The 21,781-nt window shown below is 37.2% G+C and overlaps 1 protein-coding gene across 8 annotated transcripts in view; it reads left to right on the top strand.

Moving 5' to 3' along the window:
- ATG10 (autophagy related 10) overlaps positions 1 to 21,781 on the top strand; it is a 316,831-nt gene that overhangs the window by 221,661 nt on the left and 73,389 nt on the right. For all 8 annotated transcript variants that reach the window (XM_032334863.1, XM_032334862.1, XM_032334861.1 and 5 more), the window contains one exon: positions 12,412 to 12,550. In XM_032334863.1, coding sequence (XP_032190754.1) covers positions 12,412 to 12,550 — 139 coding nt within the window. The remainder of the gene's footprint in view (positions 1 to 12,411; positions 12,551 to 21,781) is intronic.

The raw sequence follows: 21,781 nt of genomic DNA, 5'->3' as shown, positions 1-21,781 counted from the left end.
ATTCTCAAACATTTAAAGAAGAGTTAATACCTATTCTTCTCAAACCGTTGCAAAAATTAGAAGAGGAATTCAGTGAGGCCAGTATTATCCTGATACTAAAGCCAGATAAAGACAGCACAAAAAAAGAGAACTACAGGTTCCCATCTCTGATGAACAAAAAATCCTCAACAAAATACCAGCAAACCAAATCCAAAAGTACATTAAAAAAAGATCATTCACCATGACCAAGGGAGATTTATTCCTTGGACGCAAGAGTGGTTCAGTATTCACAAATCTATCATCTTGGTGCATAAAATCAACAAGAGAAAAGATAGACGGTAAGTCAGTCCAAGATGACAGAGGAGTAGGAGACCTTATTTGTGTCTGGTCCTAGGAATTCAGCTACATAGCTATCAAATCATTCTGAACACCTGCAAACTCAACTGGAGATCAAAGAAAAGAATAGCCACAACTCTATGAATAGAAAAGTGACCACTTTCTGCAACGTAGGAGGTGTGGAGTAGTGAATCCGAGGCAATATGTTGGAAGATAGATCCCGGGGGGAAGGAGTCTTTGTCAGCCAGCTACTGGCAAGTGGTAGAGTAGCAAAGCATGAAATCAGAACTTTTAGAAGACTGCTCCAGTGAGGGACATCGTTCAGGCTGCTAAGTGGGGATGAAACCCTAGCTGGGACGGTGTGGTCTTAGGATCCTTGGGATCACTAGAAGACCAGGGGTGTCTGAGTGTAGCAGAGCTCCCAGGCATCAGAGCGGGGAAGCCATCTGCAAAGAGTGAGCCTAGGAGTGGGCTCTCAGCTTGGGGTTGCTTTAAACCATGAATCATAGCACAGTTAGGCAACTGCTCTCTGAGCAGGGGCCCAACAAATGACAGAACCCTCCTTCCTTCCCTGGGAGGAGCAGCTCTGCAACATGCCACAGGAGTCTGCAGGTTTTGGAGACTTGAAATGGGGTTGCATGCCTGAGGTAGAAATGCTTGGTCACAGGTTGAGTGTGGCCGGAGACGAGGGAGACAGGAGTGCTTTTCTCTGAGCGCACACTAAGGAGAGGGGCCCCAAGCTTTCGGTCTGGGGCAGAGATTGGGAGGCCGCCATTTTCATTCTCGTCCTTTAAAGCTGCATGGAAAGCCTTCAGGGAACAAAAGGCACATAGAGCAATCTGGAGCAGATTACTTAGGCCCTCTGGCAAGGGTGGTACAATTCCGCCTCTGGCAAATACAGTTGAGAATCAGACAGCAGGCCCCTCCCCCAGAAGATCAGCAAGACCAAGTTTACCAAGAATTGAGAATTGTAAAACTGCAGCTCTAGGGGAATACAGCACAGAGAATTCATGGCTATTTATTTAGTTATTTATTTTTACTTTCCCAACCACTTATTTTATCGACTCCTTTTTAAAATCCTCTTTAATTTGAATTTTTACAGTTACATTCTAGCCCTTCATTGTATCTAATGTTATTTTGTATATATGTATATAAGTTTGTCTTTCTTTACAATTTTGGGATGCATTTTCTTCTAACAGATCAAAATACACCCAAAATCCAGGGTATAGCCCTGTTCTATTCACTTGTCTGATCGTATTCTCTTTTTTGTTACTGTTGTTTTTCTATTTTTTTCTTTTTCTTCTTCCCTTTCTCTTCTGTTTTTCTTTTTTGTCTTGTTAAAGCCTTTTTAAAATTTTCATCTTTACAGTTACATTCTATCCTTTTAATGTATTTAATTTTATTTTTGTATATGTAAGTTTTTCTTTTTTTACAACTTTGAGATGTAGTTTCTTCTACCAAACTGACCAGAATACACTCAGGAGAAACACATTGCTTTGTTCTATTCACGTGTCTTTTGCTATCCCTTCCTTTTTTGTTGTTGTTGTATGTTTTGTTTTGCTCTTTCGTTCTTTTAATTTCCATATTTACAGTTATATTCTATCCTTTCACTGTATTTATCTTTATTTTTATACATATATATGTTTTTCCTTCTTTACAATTTGGGGTCTAGGTTTCAAAAAAAACCAACCAAATTACATACAGATTCCAGTGTATTGCTCTTTTCTGCTCACCTGTCTGGTTATATTCTCTCTCTCTCTTTATTTCCCCCAGTTTCGGGTCTCATCTGATTTGTTTAGTATATATTTCTCTGGGGTCATCATTGCCATTTTAGTATTTTGTTTTCATGTTCATCTATTCTTCTTTGGACAGAATGACAAGATAGAAAAGCTCACCTCAAAAAAGAATAAGAGGCAGTACTGACTGCCAGGAGCCTAATCAGTATGGACATAAGTAAGATGTCAGAACTAGAGATCAGAATAACAATTATAAAGGTACTAGATGGGCTTGGAAAAAGTACAGAAGACACTAAAAAATCCCTTTCTGGAGAAATAAAAGACCTAAACTCTAACCAAGTTGAAATTAAAAAGGCTATTAATGAGATGCAGCAAAGTCTCTAACCTCTAGGATAAATGAAGCAGAAGAGAGAATCAGTGATATAGAAGACCAAATGATGGAGAATAAAGAAGCTGAGAAAAAGAGAGATAAACTGGATTATGAGGGGAGAATTTGAGAGATAAATGATACCATAAAGTGAAACAATATTAGAATAATTGGGATCCCAGAGGAAGAGGAAAGAGAGGGGCAGAAGGCATATTGGAGCAAACTATAGCCGAGAACTTCCCTAATCTGGGGAAGGAAACAGGCATCAAAATCCAGGAGGCACAGAGAACCGCTCCCCAATATCAATAAAAATAAGTCAGCACTTTGACATACAATAGTGAAACTTAGAAGACTCAGAGACAAAGAGAAAATCCTGCAAGCAGCTCCAGACTGCTTGGAGATAAGTAACCTTTAAGGGTGGAAACATTAGATTGGCAACAGACCTATCCACAGAGACATGGCAGGCCAGAAAGGACTGGCGTGATATACTCAGGGTGCTAAATAAGAAAAACATGGGATGAAGAATACTTTATTCAGGTAGGATATCATTGAAAAAGAGAAAGAGTGATAAAAAGCTTCCAGGACAAACAGAAACTTAAAGAATTTGTGATCAGCAAACCAGCCCTATAAGAAATATTATAAAGGGGGGCACCTGGGTGGCTCAGTGGGTTAAGCCTCTGCCTTCGGCTCAGGTCATGATCCCAGGGTGCTGGGATCAAGCCCCACATCCGGCTTTCTGCTCAGCGGGGAGCCTACTTCCTCCTCTCTCTGCCTGCCTCTCTGCCTACTTGTGATCTCTCTTTCTGTCCAATAAATAAAATAAAATCTTTAAAAAAATATATTATAAAGGGATCCTCTAAGCAAAGAGAGAGCCCAAAAGTAACATAGACCAGAAAGCAACAGAGACAATATAAAGTAATAGTCATTTTATAGGCAATACAATGCACTAAATTGATATCTTTCAGTAGTTATTCTGAATGTAAGTGGGCTAAATGTCCCAATGAAAAGACACAGGTTATCAGATTGGATTAAAAAATAAGAGCCATCTATATGTTGTCTGCAAGAGATTCATTTTAGACCCAAAGATATGTCCGGATTTAAAGTGAGGGGGTAGAAAACCATTTACCATGCTAATAGACATCAAAAGAAAGCTGGGGTAGCAATCCTTATGTCAGACAATTAGACTTTAAACCAAAGACTGTAATAAGAGATGAGGAAGGACAGTATATTTTAATTAAAGGTTCTATCCAGCAAGAAGACCTAACAATTGTAAATATTTATGCCCCTGACATGGGAGCAAACAAATATGTAGGCCAATTAATAACAAAATTAAAGAAACACATCAATAATAATACAATAATAGTAGGGGACTTTAGCACCCCCCCTCACCGCAATGGACAGATCATCTAAGCAGAAGATCAGTAAGGAAATGTGGGCTTCAAATGACACACTGGACCAGATGGACTTCACAATTATATTCAGAACACTCCATCCTAAATGAACAGAATACACATTCTTCTTGAGTGCACGTGGAACATGAATACACAACTGTTCAAAACCTTAGGGATGCAGTAAAGGTGTTCCTAAGAGAGAAGTATATAGCAATACAAGCCTTTCTCAAGAAATGAGCAAAGTCTCAAATATACAACCTAACCTTACACCTAAAGTTGCTGGAGAAAGAACAGCAAATAAAGCCTAAATCCAGCAGGAGAACAAAAAAAATAAAGATTAGAGCAGAAATCAATGAAATAGAAACCAAAAGAACAGTAGAACAGATCAATGAAACTAGGAGCTGGTTCTTGGAAAGAATTAATAAGATTGATAAACCCCTGGCCAGACTTATCAAAAAGAAAAGAGAAAGGACCCAAATAAATAAAATCATGAATGAAAGAGGAGAGATCACACCGACACCAAAGAAATACAAACAATTATAAGAACATTTTATGAGCAACTGCAAGCCAACAAATTAGGCTATCTGGAGGAAATGGATGCATTCCTAGAGAGTAGCACCTACCAAAACTGAAACAGGAAGAAATAGAAAACCTGAACAGACTCATAACCAGTAAGGAAACTGAAGCTGTAATAAAAAAAATCTACCAACAAACAAGAGCCCAGGGCCAGATGGCTTCCTAGGGGAAATTCTATCAAACACTTAAAGAAGAAATAATACCTGTTCTTCTGAAGATGTTTTAAAAAATAGAAATGGAAGGAAAATTTCCAAACTCTTCCTGTGAGGCCAGCATTACCTGGATCCCAGAACCAGACAAAGACTCCATCAAAAAGGAAAATTACAGGCCAATATCCCTGATGAACATGGATGCAAAAGTTCTCACCAAGATACTAGCCAGTAGGATCCAACAGTACATTAAAAGGATTATTCACTCTGGGATTTTGTCCTGGGCTGCAAGGTTGGGTCAACATCTGCAGATCAATCAATCCTTTCTACATAAAGAAAGGACCAGAACCATATGATCTTCTCAATAGATGCAGAAAAAGCATTTGGCAAAATACGGCATCCTTTCTTGATTAAAACTCTTCACAGTACAGGGACAGAGGGAACATACCTTAATATCATATAAACTGTCTATGAAAAAAACCATACAAAATATTCTCAGTGGGATAAATTGAGATATTTTCCCTTAAGGTCAGGAAAATGGCAAGGATGTCCACTCTTACCACTGCTGTTCGAAATAGTACTAGAAGTCCTAGCCTCAGCAATCGACAACAAAAAGAAATAAAAGACATCTAGATCAGCAAAGAAGTCAAACTCTCACTCTTTGCAGATGACATGTTACTGTATGTGGAAAACCCAAAAGACCACCCCAAAATTGCTATAAGTCATGTAGGAATTCAGCAAAGCAGCAATATATAAAATCAATGTACAGAAATCAGTTGCATTCCTATAGACTAACAATGAGACAGAAGAAAGGGGTATTAAGAAGTCAGTCCCATTTACAATTGCATCCAAAATCATAAGATACCTAGGAACAAAACCTAAACAAAGAGGCAAAGGATCTGTACTCAGAAAACTATAGAACACTCATGAAAGAAATTGAAGAAGACACAAAGAAATGGAAAAAACTTTCATGCTCATGGATTAGAAGAACAAATACTGTTAAAATGTCTATGCTACCTAGAGCAATCTATATGTCCAGTGCAATCCCTATCAAAATACCATCAACTTTTTTCACAGAGCAGGAACAAATAATCCTACAGTTTGTATGGAACCAGAAAAGACCCTGAATAGCTAAAGGAATATTGAAAAAGAAAACCAAAACTGGTGGCATCACAAATCTGGACTTCAAGGTCTATTACAAATCTCTAATCATGAACAGAGTATGGTACTGGCACAAAAACAGACACACAGATCAGTGGAACAGAATAGAAACCCCAGAAATTGACCCCCATCTCTATGATCAACTAATCTTTGACAAAGCAGGTAAGAATATTTGATGGAAAAAAAGACAGTCTCTTCAATGAATGGTGTTGGGAAAATTGGACAGCTATATACAGAAGAATGAAATTCATCCACTCACTCACACCACACACAAAGATAAACTCTAAATGGATGAAAGACCTCAAAGTGAGATAGGAATCCATCAGAATCCTAGAGGAGAACACAGGCAACAGCCTCTGTGACTTCAACTGAAGCAACTTCTTGCTAGACAGTCTCCAAAGGCAAGGGAAACAAAGGCAAAAATGAACTATTGGGACTTCACCAAGAAAAAAGCTTTTGCACAGCAATGGAAATAATCAGCAAAACTAAAATGCAACCTACTAAATGGAAGAAGATATATGCAAATGACATATCTGATAAAGGGTTAGTATCCAAAATATATTAAGAAAACTGATACAATTCTATACCTAAATTCTATACCTAAAAACAAATAACCCAATTAAAAAATGGGCAAAGGAGATGCCCAAAAATGGGCAAAGGAATTTCTCCAAAGACATACCAATGGCCAACAGACACATGAAAAAAATCCTCAACATCACTCAGCATCAGGGAAATACAAATCAAAACCCCAGTGAGACACCAGTCAGAATCTATAAAATTAATGTCAAGAAAAGACAGATTTTTGGCAAGGATGCAAAGAAAGGGGAATCCTCCTATACTGTTGGTGGGAATGCAAGCTGGTGCAGCCACTTTGGAAAACAGTATGGATGTTCCTCAAAAGGTTGAAAATAGAGCTACCCTATGACCCAGCAATTGTACTACTAGGAATTTACTACAAAGATACAAATGTAGTGATCCAAAGGGGCACCTGCACTCCAACATTTATAACAGCAATGTCAACGATAGCCAAACTATAGAAAAAGCCCAGATGTCCATCAACAGATGAATGAATAATGAATATGTGGTAGATATATATATATATATATATATATATATATATATATATAAAATGGAATATTCAGCCATCAAAAAATGAAATCTTGCCATTTGCAATGATGTGGTTGGAAGTAGAGGGTATTATGTTAAGTGAAATAAGTCAGTCAGAGAAAGACAAATACCATATGATTTCACTCATATGTGGAATTTAAGAAACAAATAAACAAAGAGGGAAAACACACACACACAAATCAAGAAAGAGACTCTTAACTATAGAGAACAAACTGAGGATTACCAGAAGTGGGTGAAATAGTTGATGGGCATTAAAGAGTATGCTCATTATCAAGAACAGTGAGTAATGTAGAGCATCGTTGAATCACTTTTGTACACCTGAAACTAAACTAATACTGTATGTTAACTATATTGGAATTAAAAAGCTTAATAAAAATCAAAGCAAAAAAAAAAAAAACAAACCAGTTTGCTGTTTTGATTACTGAGCAGTGTGGAACACTGTATCACTGTTTAACCATGACCTGTTGAAGGACATTTGAAATATTTCAAGTTCTTGGCTATTCTGAATAAAACTGCTGTGAACATTTGTGTACAGGCTTTTTCATTTCTCTGGGATAAATGCCCATGAGTGTAATTGGTGGGTTGTATGTTAATTACATGTTTAGTTTTATAAGAAATTGCGGTATGATTTTATAGCCAAGCAGCAGTGTATGAATGATCTAGTTCTCTGCATCTCCACCAGCATTAGAAGGTATCACTGTTTGTTATTTTAGCCACTCTGATAGATACATAGCGGTGTCTAATTGTAGTTTTAACTTACTTAATGGCTCATTTGCCACTTGTTTATCATTTTTGGTGATCTTTTGCATTTTTATTTCTCCATTTACTTCTTTTCAGACCTTGTGGTGGGGATGGCGTTGCTGGTGAATTAACAATGAAGTTTGTTGTTGAATACTTTGATGGGAGGAAACAGATCTGCTTCTGAAATAGAAAGTATTGCTCACTATGGTTCTCAGCTCTGTATTAGAGTCTCTGGGAGTACAAAGATGAATAAGACAAGAACCTTAGTCTACCATTTGGCACTTTCAGAAGGGGAAGCAGAAAATATGTAGAAGATTGAGGTTTCCAAACTGCATGACATTTGCATGGATATCATGGAGGTGACTGTGAATGATGGATAGATCCCGGCAGACAAGCTGAGGATTCAAATTCATTTAATGTGAGTTAAGGATGCTTAAGGTAGCTGCCCAGAGCGAGGGACTGGGAAACACAGCAGCCCTCCCAGTGAAAGAAGTGCTCAAACACTCCTCTCTTCAAACCCCACAGAGGTACTCCTGCGGATGAAAATAGTGATTAGAGTGAGACTTCTCATGGCTCTTCAGGAAGTTTGTTTGTCCATCCCCTTTCTTATTCCTTGGGCCTCCTAACTGTTCCAGAGAAACTGGATTTATGTCCAATTGATCACCACTGCAAGTACCTGGTGTCAACCCCAGTGCATACCTGAGTGTTGAATTTGAATTTAAGTGAAGGAGATTCTTTCTAGGAATTTTATCCTCCCTAGCAGGATTGAGTCTCAGGCAGTCTATATCTGCAGTTTGCTGCAGAAATTAATGACCCACTTCAGTATTTACTAAGAATTGGACAGTGATTGTCTAAGGAGAGAAATAGCTCAATAGAGAATAAGGAATAAACATACACACAAGTTTAATTTACAGTAAAGGTGGGATTAAGAAGCAGTGGGGAAAGAAGGACTGTTAGAAATCCTTTGGGAAAAATTCTCACAGCATATGCAAAAACAAAATTTAGATGGACTAATGATCTAAATGTAAAGTTAAAGACATAATATGTATGTGTGTGCATAATAAGGTTTAACATTTTTATAATTTTTAAGGGTGAGGTGGACCATAGTAGGTGGCCTTTTAATGAAGATGGGTAACTCAGAATCTGCAAAAAGAAAATGTATGGATTTTACTACATAAAAGTGACAAAAATCTTTTTTTAAAAAAAAATATTTTGTTTATTTACTTGAGAGAGAGAGAGAGAGAGAGCATGGGGGGGGTGGGTCAGAGGGAGAAGCAGACTCCCTGCTGAGCAGGGAGCCCGATGCTGGACTTGATCGTGGGACTCCAGGATCATGACCCAAGCCAAAGGCAGTCGCTTAACCAACTGAGCCATCCAGGTGCCCGAAAAAAATCTTTATGATAAAATAAGAAACAAAGTTAAAAAGAAATCTGAATGAAAATGTTTTTTATATATACACACACATACATATACATATGTATACGTATCACACGTATCTTTATGCATCTTTGTTTTTGTATGATGCAGAGGGATATATCTATATCCAATAAAAGTTATTTCTAATATACAAAGAGTTTAGATACTTCCATAGGAAAGGTGCAAACTAAATATCAAAAAATAGGCGAAGGGTAGGAAGAGGCAAACCACAAAATAATGCAAATTACCAATACACATATGAATAAATGTTCACTTTCACTAAGAATCAATAAACTGGAATTTAAAATTTAAAAATGCTGGGCACCTGGGTGGCTCAGTTGGTTAAGCATCTAATTCTTGATTTTGACTGAAGTCATGATCTCAGGGTGGTGGGATTGAGTCCCAAGTCTAGCTGGGCTTTGCTCTTAGCAGGGAGTCAGCGTCTTGCTCTCTGCCCCTCCCCACCTTTCTAAAAATAATAGTAGTAATAATAAATCTTTTTAAAAAGGCAACAAAGTGGTGCCTGGGTGGCTCAGTGGGTCAAGGCCTCTGCCTTCAGCTCAGGTCATGATCCCAGGGTCCTGGGATCAAGCCCCACATCAAGCTCTCTGCTCAGCAGGGAGCTTGCTTCCCCCACTCTCTCTCTGCGGGCCTCTCTGCCAACTTGTGATCTCTCTCTGTCAAATAAATAAATAAAATCTTTAAAAAAAAAAAAGGCAACAAAAAAAATGACATTTAAAAATTCATCAAATACACAAAAATTAAAAGCAAATAATATTCAAGTACTTATGGGATGTTGGAAAGGACATTCTCCTACATTCTTGCTGGGAATATAAATCGATGCAGCCTTTTTCTGAGGACAGATTGGCAATTATCTATTGAACTTTAAAATGCACATACCCTTTCATAAAATAATGCCCTCTTTAGAAATCTACCACAGAAAAATAGAGGTGTATAAGGATATACGTGGTATGATATGTATTGTAGTATTAGTTGTAGTAGCAGAAAATTATTATCAACCTAAAATAGCTAACAATATGAAAATGCTAAAACAAACTATAGCATAGTCATGTAATGGAATACAGTGAAGCCATTAAAAGAAAGCCAAACAGTTGGTTAAGTAACTGCCTTCAGCTCAGGTCATGATCCCAGGGTCCTGGGATCGAGCCCCACATCGGGCTCCCTGCTCAGAGGGGAGCCTGCTTCTCCCTCTCCCTCTGCTGCTCTGCCTGCTTGTGCTCTCTCTGTCAGGTAAATAAATAAAAATACTTAAAAAAATAAAAAAATGAAAGAACAAAATCTACAGCATTGACGTGGCAGGATGTGATAAGATGTCCATCTAAAGACTAAAAAGCAAAAAAATCAAATCAAGGAATATATGTATATGCATCATGTTTTGTTTTTTGTTTTTTTAGAGAGTGTGTGCACATGCACGTGTGTGTGCACATGTAAGGGAAGAAGCAGAGAGGAGAGGGAGAGAGAATTTTAAGCAGCCTCTCTGCCCAGCACAGAGCCTGAGGTAGGGCTCAATCTCATGACTTTGAGATCATTTCCTGACCTGAAACCAAGAGTCGGAGGCTTACTGAGCCACCCAGGCGACCCTATAAATCATGATTGAATCAAGGGTGGATGGGTGGGTGTAAGTGTATGGGTGTGTGTGCACGTGATTATAGGCCAAAAAAATTGTCTGGAAAAATACTCACTGGTTAAAAATGGTTACATACTGGAAGAATAGAGGGGCTGGGATGAGGGGAATTTCCCTTTTTATTTTATGTACTTATGCAGTATTTGCAATTTGTTTATTTATTTAATTTTAAGAGAGGGATGAGAGGGTGTGGGGCAGAGGGAGAGGGTGAGAGAATCTGAAGCAGGCTCCATGACCATTGTGGAGCCCAACACAGGGCTCGATCTCACAACCCTGAGATCATGACCTGAGTTGAAATCAAGAGTCAGGGGCTTTACTAAGTCAGTAAACTTAGCCACCCAGACGCCCCTGCAATGATTTTTTTTTTTTTTTTTAAATCTACAAAAGACAGAATGCTTTCTAATGTTAAAAAAGGAAAGAAATTATAAATACGAAACCAACTAATCTTTGACCAAAAAGAAAGAATTTGGTTTGAAGAACTGCTTTAAAGGAGATACAGGTAACTGCCTAATGAAAAATCAAATAAACAGAAAAACCTCTTTCTTGCTACTATATTAACTTTCTGTATTTGGAATATATATTTTGTTGATTTCTCTCTGGTTACTTAATTTGTTATATTTAATTGATAGTGTTTACTGGAGTTTAGTGAAAACTATTTTGTAAGTATCTTGGTTGTGATTTATCCAGTGTAGTATCTCCCCCAAAGAACTGATTGTGAGTAGGCAATTAGTAAAGCAGATACAGATCTGGAGAGGAGTCTGTGGCTTTGCTTATCTCCACAGGAAACCTTATTTCATATTGATAAAGTTTGAAATCTTTCCTGTAACTCTTTCCAATTGTTCATTGTTGTACTGTTTTAATGAGGGGTAGAAATGAGCCAAGCCAACCTGCTTCTTTCCTTTTACTAATTTAATTTCAAAGGAAATTTTTCAACTCAAATCAACCCAAATAAATGAGTGTAGATAGAACGAGATTCTGACTTAACATGTCCAATTAATTGCTTCCAAACATTAAGATAAATTCCTTAGAAACACCCACAAATAATAATATTTTTTTTAAATCCCTCAGTAAAGAATGATTAGTGAGAAGTGAGCTAGCTATCTTTACTTACAAAAACTGTGTTTAAGTTGGCATTAGCATTTGCCATTTATTCTATTATAAATATCAAGATTTATTGTAGAAATATGCCACAGATAGTACAATAATAAAGAAAACAGACTCATCTCAGGTTTTGAAATGTACCTAACAAACTCAACCTCTTGCAAAATAACTTTCTCATTCAAAATGGAACTGGGAATTGTTCCGCACACAATGAATCATCTTTTGGCAAGTACAATAGAATCTTTAGGGACATTTCACAGTCTCTTGTTCAATTGTTAGGATGTTTTTAGCTTTCACAGGTAGGGAAGAAGGTAGCTTGTAGAGCCATCATCTTGTTGCTAAAATTGTACAGTAAAGATTTTTCAGAGTTGCTGTTGCAACATACCTTTTGCTTTTCTTTTTTTTTTTCCCTTTTCCTTCCTGTTTCTTTACCCAGAGCTGCTTTGTCTCTCAAAAACAATCTGGAATTACTTAATGTTAATGTTTTCTGGTTTTACTATTTACCCAGGACTCAAACATTAAACATTAGTGTTGGAAACTCCCTTTTCCTTACCTCATAGTCCTATATTTATTTAACTGTTATTTTGCCAGAAGAAACTCTCCTCTTTCCCTTTCTGTGCTAATGTACTTTTTTTTTTTTTTTAAACTGACAAACACATTTTGTTTTTGTTTTGCTTTGTTTCAGGAGGCTTTAGAACTACCCCCGGATGATTTTGAAGTGACTGAGACCACAGCGGGAAGCGAAGTGGTTAAATACGAGTATCATGTCTTATACTCCTGCAGCTACCAAGTGCCTGTGCTTTACTTCAGGGCAAGCTTTTTAGGTAAGACCATGTCGCTTGCTAAATGTAAATTCATAACATTTACATATAAGGCAGAAAGCAGATTTAGAAAATTATTCTTGAGAGGAAAAAAAAAAATAAGAGTTAAAAATAAGAAAACTGTGGGTGAGGTAAGGTTTTACCAGTAAATTTTCTCATGCTTTAGAAAGAGTATCAAGACTTCAGAGTGAATGATATCATCCCAGCCTTAAGTCTGATCTTCAGATTCTTGGCCTCCTGCCCAACGTTGACTAAGTCCCCTGGCCCTTTTTCTTTTCCTTAAACAAGTAGGAACAACTTAAAGCTACAATGTTTGTGTACTTCTGACTTTACAGTAAAAATGTCTTTCACTCTTAAGTGATTCTGGTCATCAGAAGCCCCCATGCCACCTTCCCCAAGTGCTAGTAATGATTTCACAAACTCTTTATCAAGTAGTTCAAGCTATATTTAAAAATAGCACGAACATTTCCTTCGGCCATCTATACATCTCCAGTGCCGTAGCTTCCTGAGATGCTGTTACTCAACTCATTCCCCTTGCCAAGAAGGTGGAACACCCTGTCTCCTCTGAGGCCTTGGCTAATAAAGCTTATTTAATCAGCAGCCACATGGAGTTCTCACCCTGTAGTGCGACAGTGACTCCCCCTTCTCATCCTCTGACTAAACCGGGTCAGCACTGCAAGGCCCTGCCTCCTTGGAGCTCTCTTCCCCAGCCCATCTCCTCCCCCATTTCTCCTTTTCTATCTGGCCTTATCGGCAGCATTTTACATTTTGAACAGCCTTCTAACTTTTTTCTGAATAGCTAAGACATCTGAATTTAGCCAGTGATATTTTATTTTTAATTAAAAAGTAGCTTAAGCTGCTTTGAATGTGTATTTGGTAGATTTAATCACTTGCTGCCTTATATTGTTTAATGGTCTCTAATTTTGCAGTGTTGGCGGTTTAACAAGCACTTAGGATTTAAAACACAAGAACAAATTCTCATAGACTCCCTGGTGGGAAGATTTTAATCTGAGGTGCAGTTCCTAAGAACTGACAATTTGGGGTAAATTTTCAACATGGGACGTGGGGAATTGAGGACACTGATAGTTACTAATTCACAAGCTCTTGCTGCACATTTATCCATATGATTATTATAGCCTTTAAAACAGTGACTTTATTGTTATAACTCTCTTTGGTTTGGAACCCAGAGGTTAAAGGAGGTTTATTGTCAGTGAACTCTGTTATTCTAAAAAGTAGACGGGGATACATTTATTTACCATGGGGGAGGAAATATTTTTCTTGGTTTTGGTTTGCAGTGGCTCTACCTGGTACTTTTCTAGACTCAAAGACACATTCAAGGCTGCAGGTAGAGGAAATAGGACACTACTTCTTCAATACTGTACTTTCCTATAATTAGTATTCACCATAAGCAGTTAATCACCAGAGAAGAGCTCCCAGAGACAAAACAAGTTGTTTAGCTTGTCAGCATTAGGGAATCGGAGGTGTTGAAACATGACTGCTTCTAGCTGGAAGTGGGTCTTGCCGAGGCTGGTAGATGAGCTCATACGTGTACTTTGCTCTTATGTGCCAAGAGCTCCCCTTACAGTACGGCACAGTAATTGTTCCTGCAAGTCCAATTCTATTTTAATGAAATTTGTAGACTTCCTAGATCTTTTCTTTATTATGGCTTTCTATTCCTTAAAAAAAGAGAAGAAGAGGAAAATATCAAAAAACAAATACCCCACTAGCTTTCTTGGATCCTATCTATATACTTGCAAGACACCCTTTATTTATGGCTGATAGAAAACCCAAACAAGTCATTTATTTTGTGTGGCAGCCTTCCTTTTCTTCTCTCCTCCCATTCTGGGTTGTGTGGAGTGAGCACTAGGGATTTTTAAATTCCAGAATTCATTTAATATCTACTCAGGTACATTAAAATATCTAATTTAATTTTTCCAAGCGTACTGAATGCTTTCTTACGGAGAAACATGAAAAATGATTCTTTCCTTTATCATTTTCTAAGAATTTCTTTTCTCTTTTCTACTAACTTAACCTAATGGATATCCTAAAAAATGTTTTGCCCTTTACTCTGGAGTCATAATTTTTCATTTATTCCCCTTAATCTATTCCCTTTTTCTGTGATATCTGATTACTCTGGCCGTCCATCTGTTTGTTAAACAGATCTCTGTCAGTGTGGTGAATGGATTCCTAACATCTTCCTCTTATTCCAGGTCCAGATTTTTCTTTGTCTCATTCTAACAGAGTTCCGACCTAGAAAGAGGATGATTATAAAAATTTCTTGCTTAGGGGTCTTTTTTGTTGCTTCAGAAATAGTTCACTTAGCCCTGTTTTTGACAGATATTTAGAATTTCTTCTGCATTTGATTGTTAGTAAAAAATTAGTTTCTCTGCTCTGCTCTGATTTTCTTCTGCTACTTTATGTTTTTTAAGCAAAGCAATTAGTAGTAGTAATTCCCATTTAAATTGACATGACCTTTTCTTTTATCAACTGGTTTAGATTCCAGAAGAAATATTTATTGCATTTCTTGAAATACAAATCCATTGAATTGTGATTACTTCTTATTCCTCTATATTGGCCAGTGTCCACCAGGCAAACTGTGGCCTAGGACTCAGCTGACTTGGCACATGCTCCTGTCACTCCCACGTCATATTTCATACCACCTCATTTCACATTATATCTCAAATTTCACTATAACAGAATTATTTGTTTGCTTGTCCCCATTAGAGTGGTAAGCAAGAAAATGGAGCTGTATGGTAAGAAGAAGAAGGAAGTAAATTAGTAATAAATACCTACAACCTGCAAAGTGACAAGCTTTATTCATGGTAGCGTGTGTGTGCACGCATTATACATATATGACATTTGTTATTTTTCTTACTCATTTTGATGCCCACAGTATCTGCTGTGATATAGTATCAACAAGTATTTATTGACTAAACCAATGATGGGGAATTTCTAACCATTTCTGCATATAGCCCAAAGATGGAAACATTGTGATGGTACCTTATTTGAACTACTCTGATGGCTTATAAGGAGGAGACTGATGTTGTTGTCTCCAGGAAGTTCAGTCCCCAAAACATCTCTGTATCTATACTCTTTAGTTTGATACTTCTCATAGACTACAGAAGTAGTTGACTTAGGAAAATGGCGAATCTTGATTTCTCAAAGGGTGGGCATCCAAGCTAGCTGAGCAGCTGCTCTGCTTCTATAAACACATAGTTTTATTCGATCCTGGAAGGCTCACAGCCAAATTGCACCAGCATCCTGCTGCTGAGTACCTCTCCTTCCTACTACTTGGACATTTAGGAGCCCGGTTCCCTCAGATTTAAGAAGAGAAATAAATCCTTTCCAGTATTCTTTTTTCCCCTAACTGCTTTTGCCATTTGAAGTTTGAAAGAAGTAACAGGACTCACTTAATACCATTTGTTACCCAGCAGTGGGTAAGGGGTAACTACATTCCTGTCCAGTAGTAATAAATAGCTTATATTCAAATGGTGCTTTATAGTTCACGAAGTCCATTCTCACTAAACACTGACATCTTCAGTGCTCACTGTTTCCAACCCCCCCCCCGCCAACTGTTTTTGAAGCACACGTTTTTTTTTTTTTTTAAAGATTTTATTTATTTATTTATTTATTCATTTGACACAGAGAAATCACAAGTAGATGGAGAGGCAGACAGAGAGAGACAGAGGGAAGCAGGCTCCCCGCTGAGCAGAGAGCCCGATGTGGGACTCGATCCCAGCACCCTGAGATCATGACCTGAGCTGAAGGCAGCGGCTTAAACCACTGAGCCACCCAGGCGCCCGAAGCACACGGTTTTAAAAAAGTATTTGTATCTTGCAAAAGGCTTTGTCTATTGCCCATCATTCCAGTACACTTTGTGTCCCATTTTTGGGCTTGGTTTTGGTCAAAAACTGGTGGCAAGTGTTAGAAATGTAGTAAAAAAACTCAGCTATATACATAATGTCTGAGGGCTTCACCAGAGTCCTAAGCTTACATAGTTTTCCCTTTCATTACAACTAGAGATTTCTATATTTATTTCAGCTTGAATTCTGATTTATTCCTGCCCTGTCTTTCTTCTTTTCCTTTGTTCTCAATCTCTATTGAAAAATAGACCAAGTGGTTCTTCTCATTTTCAAAATATTTAATTCTTTGGCTGACATATGGGTTCTTCTTGGGAACTGTTTTGACATATTTCTTTAATTAGTCAGAAGGGCTGCTTTTGAATAGGGAAGGCAACATTTCTTCCATTCAGCAACTGAATGTCTGTTCTTTCTGGAGATCTATTCTATTATTGGCCCAGGAAGTAAAAGTATAGAATTAAAATGTAACCCAGATATTTCATGTGGAAGATTTGTCCACTTGTTATATGCGTAAAGGATGTTCATAGAGGAACAGGGAGAAAGAAATAGCCAAGGAATAATTATCTCTCAAAGGCAAACCGCGATAAAGGCCAGCATAAAGGAAGAATAATGGAAAGTTTGGACTTAGAGCAATATATAAATCATCAAGGAGGAGGAAGAAGAGGCTTGTTCAACATGGTCTGGAACAAGAGGAAGTCTTTTGGAATGCATAGAAGAGATAACAGGAAAACAGAAAGATGAAGTTGGAGGAAGTCGGAGAATAAAAGTAAAATATCCACAGCTCTGTCCAACAACTTGCAAGGGAAGGTAACAGGTTGGCTTTTCTGAAGAGTCTGGAGAAAGTGCTGGAGAAGAGGAGGAGGGTGAGTGCCAAGCTATAGGGCTGGAGAGAGCATGGTGTATTTGGAGAACAGTAAAAGCGAGTTTGGAGTAAAGGTTTCTTTAAGATGAACTGTGGACGAAATGTTTGGAAAGATATGTTGAGATCAAATGATGAAAGAGCTGATGGGTTAGAAGGGGTTGCCAGCACAGTGAGAGTTAAGGTAGCTTGTTAAGCAGGAAAGAAAAGGTGGGTTATAGAGGTCCTTAAAGATTGAGACAAAAATGATTCTAGTTAATTATTACAATGAGCAGAACATAGAAAATGATTTGACACATAATTTAATTTGGAGCCTTTATTTGATTGTAGAGAAACTTTTAAGAAAGTTCATATGTGCCACATAGGCTTATATAAAGTTATGATAATGGAATGGAACATGGATTTTGGTACATTAAAAAGAGGTTCTATGGATTGAAATCAAATTTAAGAGCAAATAGTGAAAGTTATTAAGAAAAATAATGAAAAATCATTTAACTAATATAAAGCTGTTCAAATTGAAAAATCCAAACAATAGGGCGCCTGGGTGGCTCAGTGGGTTAAGCCGCTGCCTTCGGCTCAGGTCATGATCTCGTGTCCCGGTATCGAGTCCCACATCGGGTTCTCTGCTCAGCAGGGAGCCTGCTTCCTCCTCTCTCTCCCTCTGCCTGCTTCTCTGCCTGCTTGTGATCTCTGTCTGTCAAATAAATAAATAAAATCTTTAAAAAAAAAAAAAAAAAGAAAAAAAGAAAAATCCAAACAATAGAGGAAATTTAACAAGAATTATTTGTTGAACCATGTAAATGTTTTGAAATAGTATGGGGAGTTAAGATGCTTGTTTAAAACATATGATATGGGAATAAAATCCCATTGAAAAATCAAGTCCTGGTTTAAAAATGTTTTAAAGAAAAAAAATGCTAGAGAAATGGGAAACAGAACTACTGGGAGAACTAATTAGCCGAAAGGTTTATTCTAACCTGTGTTAGTGCAAAACATCATAGATACAAAAAGCTGCAGATTTTAAATGGATCCAAGGCCAGGAAGAGGACATGAAAAGGTAAATTTACTTTCTTACCTGAAAGAGAATATATCTTAGCTTTTCTGGATAGATGAATATTTGTGTTGTGTTCCATAAGGAAAAAAGATTTCTTTGCTTACTCTTGGCAAAATGGTTCCTATTTGAAATATCCATGGGGCACCAGGATGACTCAGTTGGTTAAGCGTCGCCTATGGCTCAGGTCATGATCCCAGGGTACTGGGATTGAGCCCCGCTTCACTTTGGGCTCCCTGCTCAGTGGGAGTCTGCTTCTCCCTCTCCCCCTCCCCAGCACTTGTCCTCAATCTCTTTCTCTTTCTCTCGTGCTCTCTCTCAAATGAATAAATAAATAAATAAATAAAATCTTTAAAAAAAAATAGAAACATCCATTAAAACATATATGAGTGCCTACTGTGTGCAGAGTATAGAAACTCATTAATCTGTTTTCCAAATCTGCTGAAAAATATCATTGCTCCACTTGAAACCAGATTGCTGCACTTCTCCTTCTTTAAAGTCATCGAAGCAGAGTGTTTTAAGTCCATATACCAGGTGCCCCTAATAATTAGACCTGACCATGACAAGTAGTAAAGGACTTATGGGAAAGGTAGAACTTAGAGGCAACTGGATACCTTAGAATGATAAGATTAAGGAATGTCTATGTACCTTTGGCTTCAGTGGTGAAAATGGGGCTCTGCCTTCTACTGATTTTGAAATTTCTCTCCCACACTGGAAGTGTGTTTGGATACTGAAAGATCAAACATCTGCGATGTCTTCATCTACTTGATATTATTTTTAAAATTATAAATTGTGATTTCTAAAATCATGACAGTTCAGTATTAAGAGCCATAACAAAGGTAAAAAAAATTGCTGCCAGGCAGAGTAGATTGGTGGTTGCCAAGGTTCTGGGCAATAGCAGAAATGAGGAAATATTAGTTAAAGGGTACAGATTTTCATTTATAAGATGAGTAAGTTCTAGGGATGTAATGTACAGCATGGTGTCTGTTGTTAACAATACAGTATTATACACATAAAAGTTACAAAGAGAGTAGATTTTAAATGTTCTAAACATCCCACACACACACACACACAAATGCTAACTATGAGGTGATGGGTGCCATAAGTAACATTTTGTGGTAAATATTTCCTATGAGATACATGTATCAAATCATGTTGTATACCTTAAATTTACAGTGTTATATGTCCATTTTATCTCAATAAAGCTGGGGAACAAAACTGCTACCAAGGCTCAAAGACCAGAGATTTTCTTGAGCTGGACTGATCAAGAGAGACCATGGCTGGACTTGGGATTTGTCCATGCAGTGATTAGCGAAAGGGCAGGCCAGCCTAGCAAGAAACCCAGGAAAAGGCAAAACTCTGATGCTTTTAGGTTAGGCAGTATTGGTGGAGAACTACTAGTGACAACAACAGCACAACTAATAGTGTGCATTGTTTTAAGTGGTTTGCAGAGAGCTTCTGGATACACAGACGTTGAGTGTAGTGGTGAAAGTGCAGGGCTGGGAGCCAGAATGCCTTCCTTCTGATTCCTAGTTGTGTTACTAACTAGCTGCATGTCTTTGGGGCAATTGTTGAACTTTCTGTTTTCTTTCATCTGAAAAAAAAAAGCTGAGATAGTAGTAGTAGTAGTAGTAGTAGTAGTAATACCTACTTCATAGAGTTTTGAGGTTTGTGAGCTAATATATGAAATAGGGTAGGGCTTAGCATATAGTAATACCATATGTAATACAAGCTGTGTTATGTATTTTGATCCTCACGGTAACAGTGTAAGGTAGGAGCTGTTATTATCCTTGTGCACGTACAGAAAAATTGAGTGCCTGATGGGTTAAATGATTTATTCAAAGATACATAGAAAACTATGGGGTTGAGATTCAAACTCTTCAGCCCATTTTTTTTTTAACTGCATGATATAGTAACCAGAAATTCAGAAAACATACAAGTTAACTGATGTCATATGTAAGTAAAGAGAAGTTGCCATAATCTGTATTTTTGGAATTTTCATTCATATTTCCTGTGATTAATAAAGATATAAAATGCTAAAAATGTATGTAGGGATAAATAAAAATTACAGAATTAGGCAGCATAATATCTGATATGAATGTACATGAACAATTAACACTCATTTCGTGTCACAATGTAATTTTCTCACTGAAGCAAAAATGAATTTTCCCCTTTGATGGAGCATCATCTCTGCCTTACTGTGGAGTATGACATGAATTTTTATATCCTTCGAAGCTCTCTTGAAGACAGTATATTGAATAACGACATATTGCACTGTGAATAATCCACCCTTTCTTTTTATTTCTAGTGACCACATTTAGAACATTATTTTTAAACTTAATGTAGATAAGATATATTCTCTATAATCTTCATTTTAGGACCATGCACAGTAGGATAAAGGTGACTTCAGCATGCTTGCCCTAGAGTTAGGTGGTACCAGTGAAATCTCTCATGCTGTTATTTGATTCATGAAAACTAATAGCCTTGAGAAATTTAATTTAGAGAGCTGCACATTTTGAGTAATATATAGATTACTTGACATGTAGGTTATTATTCAATTGAGAGATTTTATATGAAAATTGTTAAATTAAATGCTACTGGCAGTTGCTAAAGATTGTACTTTTTAATTATTCTATTTTTCATCCAATGTCTCTTCTTCTTTTAACGTTGACAGTCCAGGTTGCTGACAGAATATTCCTTTAGCTCAAATGTGTGTTATCATTCTGGAAGATAGAGGCACACAGTAGGCATTCAATAAACACTTGTTAAATAAATGGCCTTAATTTACCATGCTTACTTTGTGGGTTGCTGCTGAAATTATTTCAGCTCCTGCTTCTATTTTTCAAGTAGGCAGGGGATTTTACTGAGCTGCTCAGCCTCAGTATGATTAATGAAATTTCTAAGCATGTTAAAATTGGTTCTATCAAATATCTTGGGTCTAAAGCTAGGGAGTTGTTGATTGAGTATGCTTATGTCACCTTTGACTGAGGCCAGACAGAAAAAAATAGACCCTCTTGGCAAGGTTTAAAGTTTCTGATTGAAGATACCTTCAACTGAACATGAAGCCACATAATAATGTGTTTCATGAACTTAACCAAGTATTTGTTTATGTCCACAACTTAATTTTAAGTTGAAGTTTAGGGTCTTTGGTTTTCATAAATAGATTTAAATTCACAAAGTTTCTGCAATATTTAAATCTCTACTTTTATGACGTGATTTTTGAAATATATTTGATGATCTCCATTTAATGATTTCAGTGGAATTTCTGAAGTTTCCATTTGGTTTTGAAATAATTAGAATCACAATCATATTTTGAATACATTTTATGCATCGATAGTGTATGACATGGTTTTGGAGATATTGCTGATTAGGTCAAAATTTTTTGTTTTAGCATAAAAGATCATGAAACTAGCTTTTGTATGTCTTTGATTGGCAAGGCTTGAACTCTGACTGGGCAAGTCAATGTA

Source organism: Mustela erminea, chromosome 3 (assembly GCF_009829155.1).
Source record: "Mustela erminea isolate mMusErm1 chromosome 3, mMusErm1.Pri, whole genome shotgun sequence".
NCBI classification, from domain to species: Eukaryota; Metazoa; Chordata; class Mammalia; order Carnivora; family Mustelidae; genus Mustela; species Mustela erminea.
Note: the sequence above shows the minus strand (reverse complement) of the source record. Positions and strands in the feature narration are given on the sequence as shown.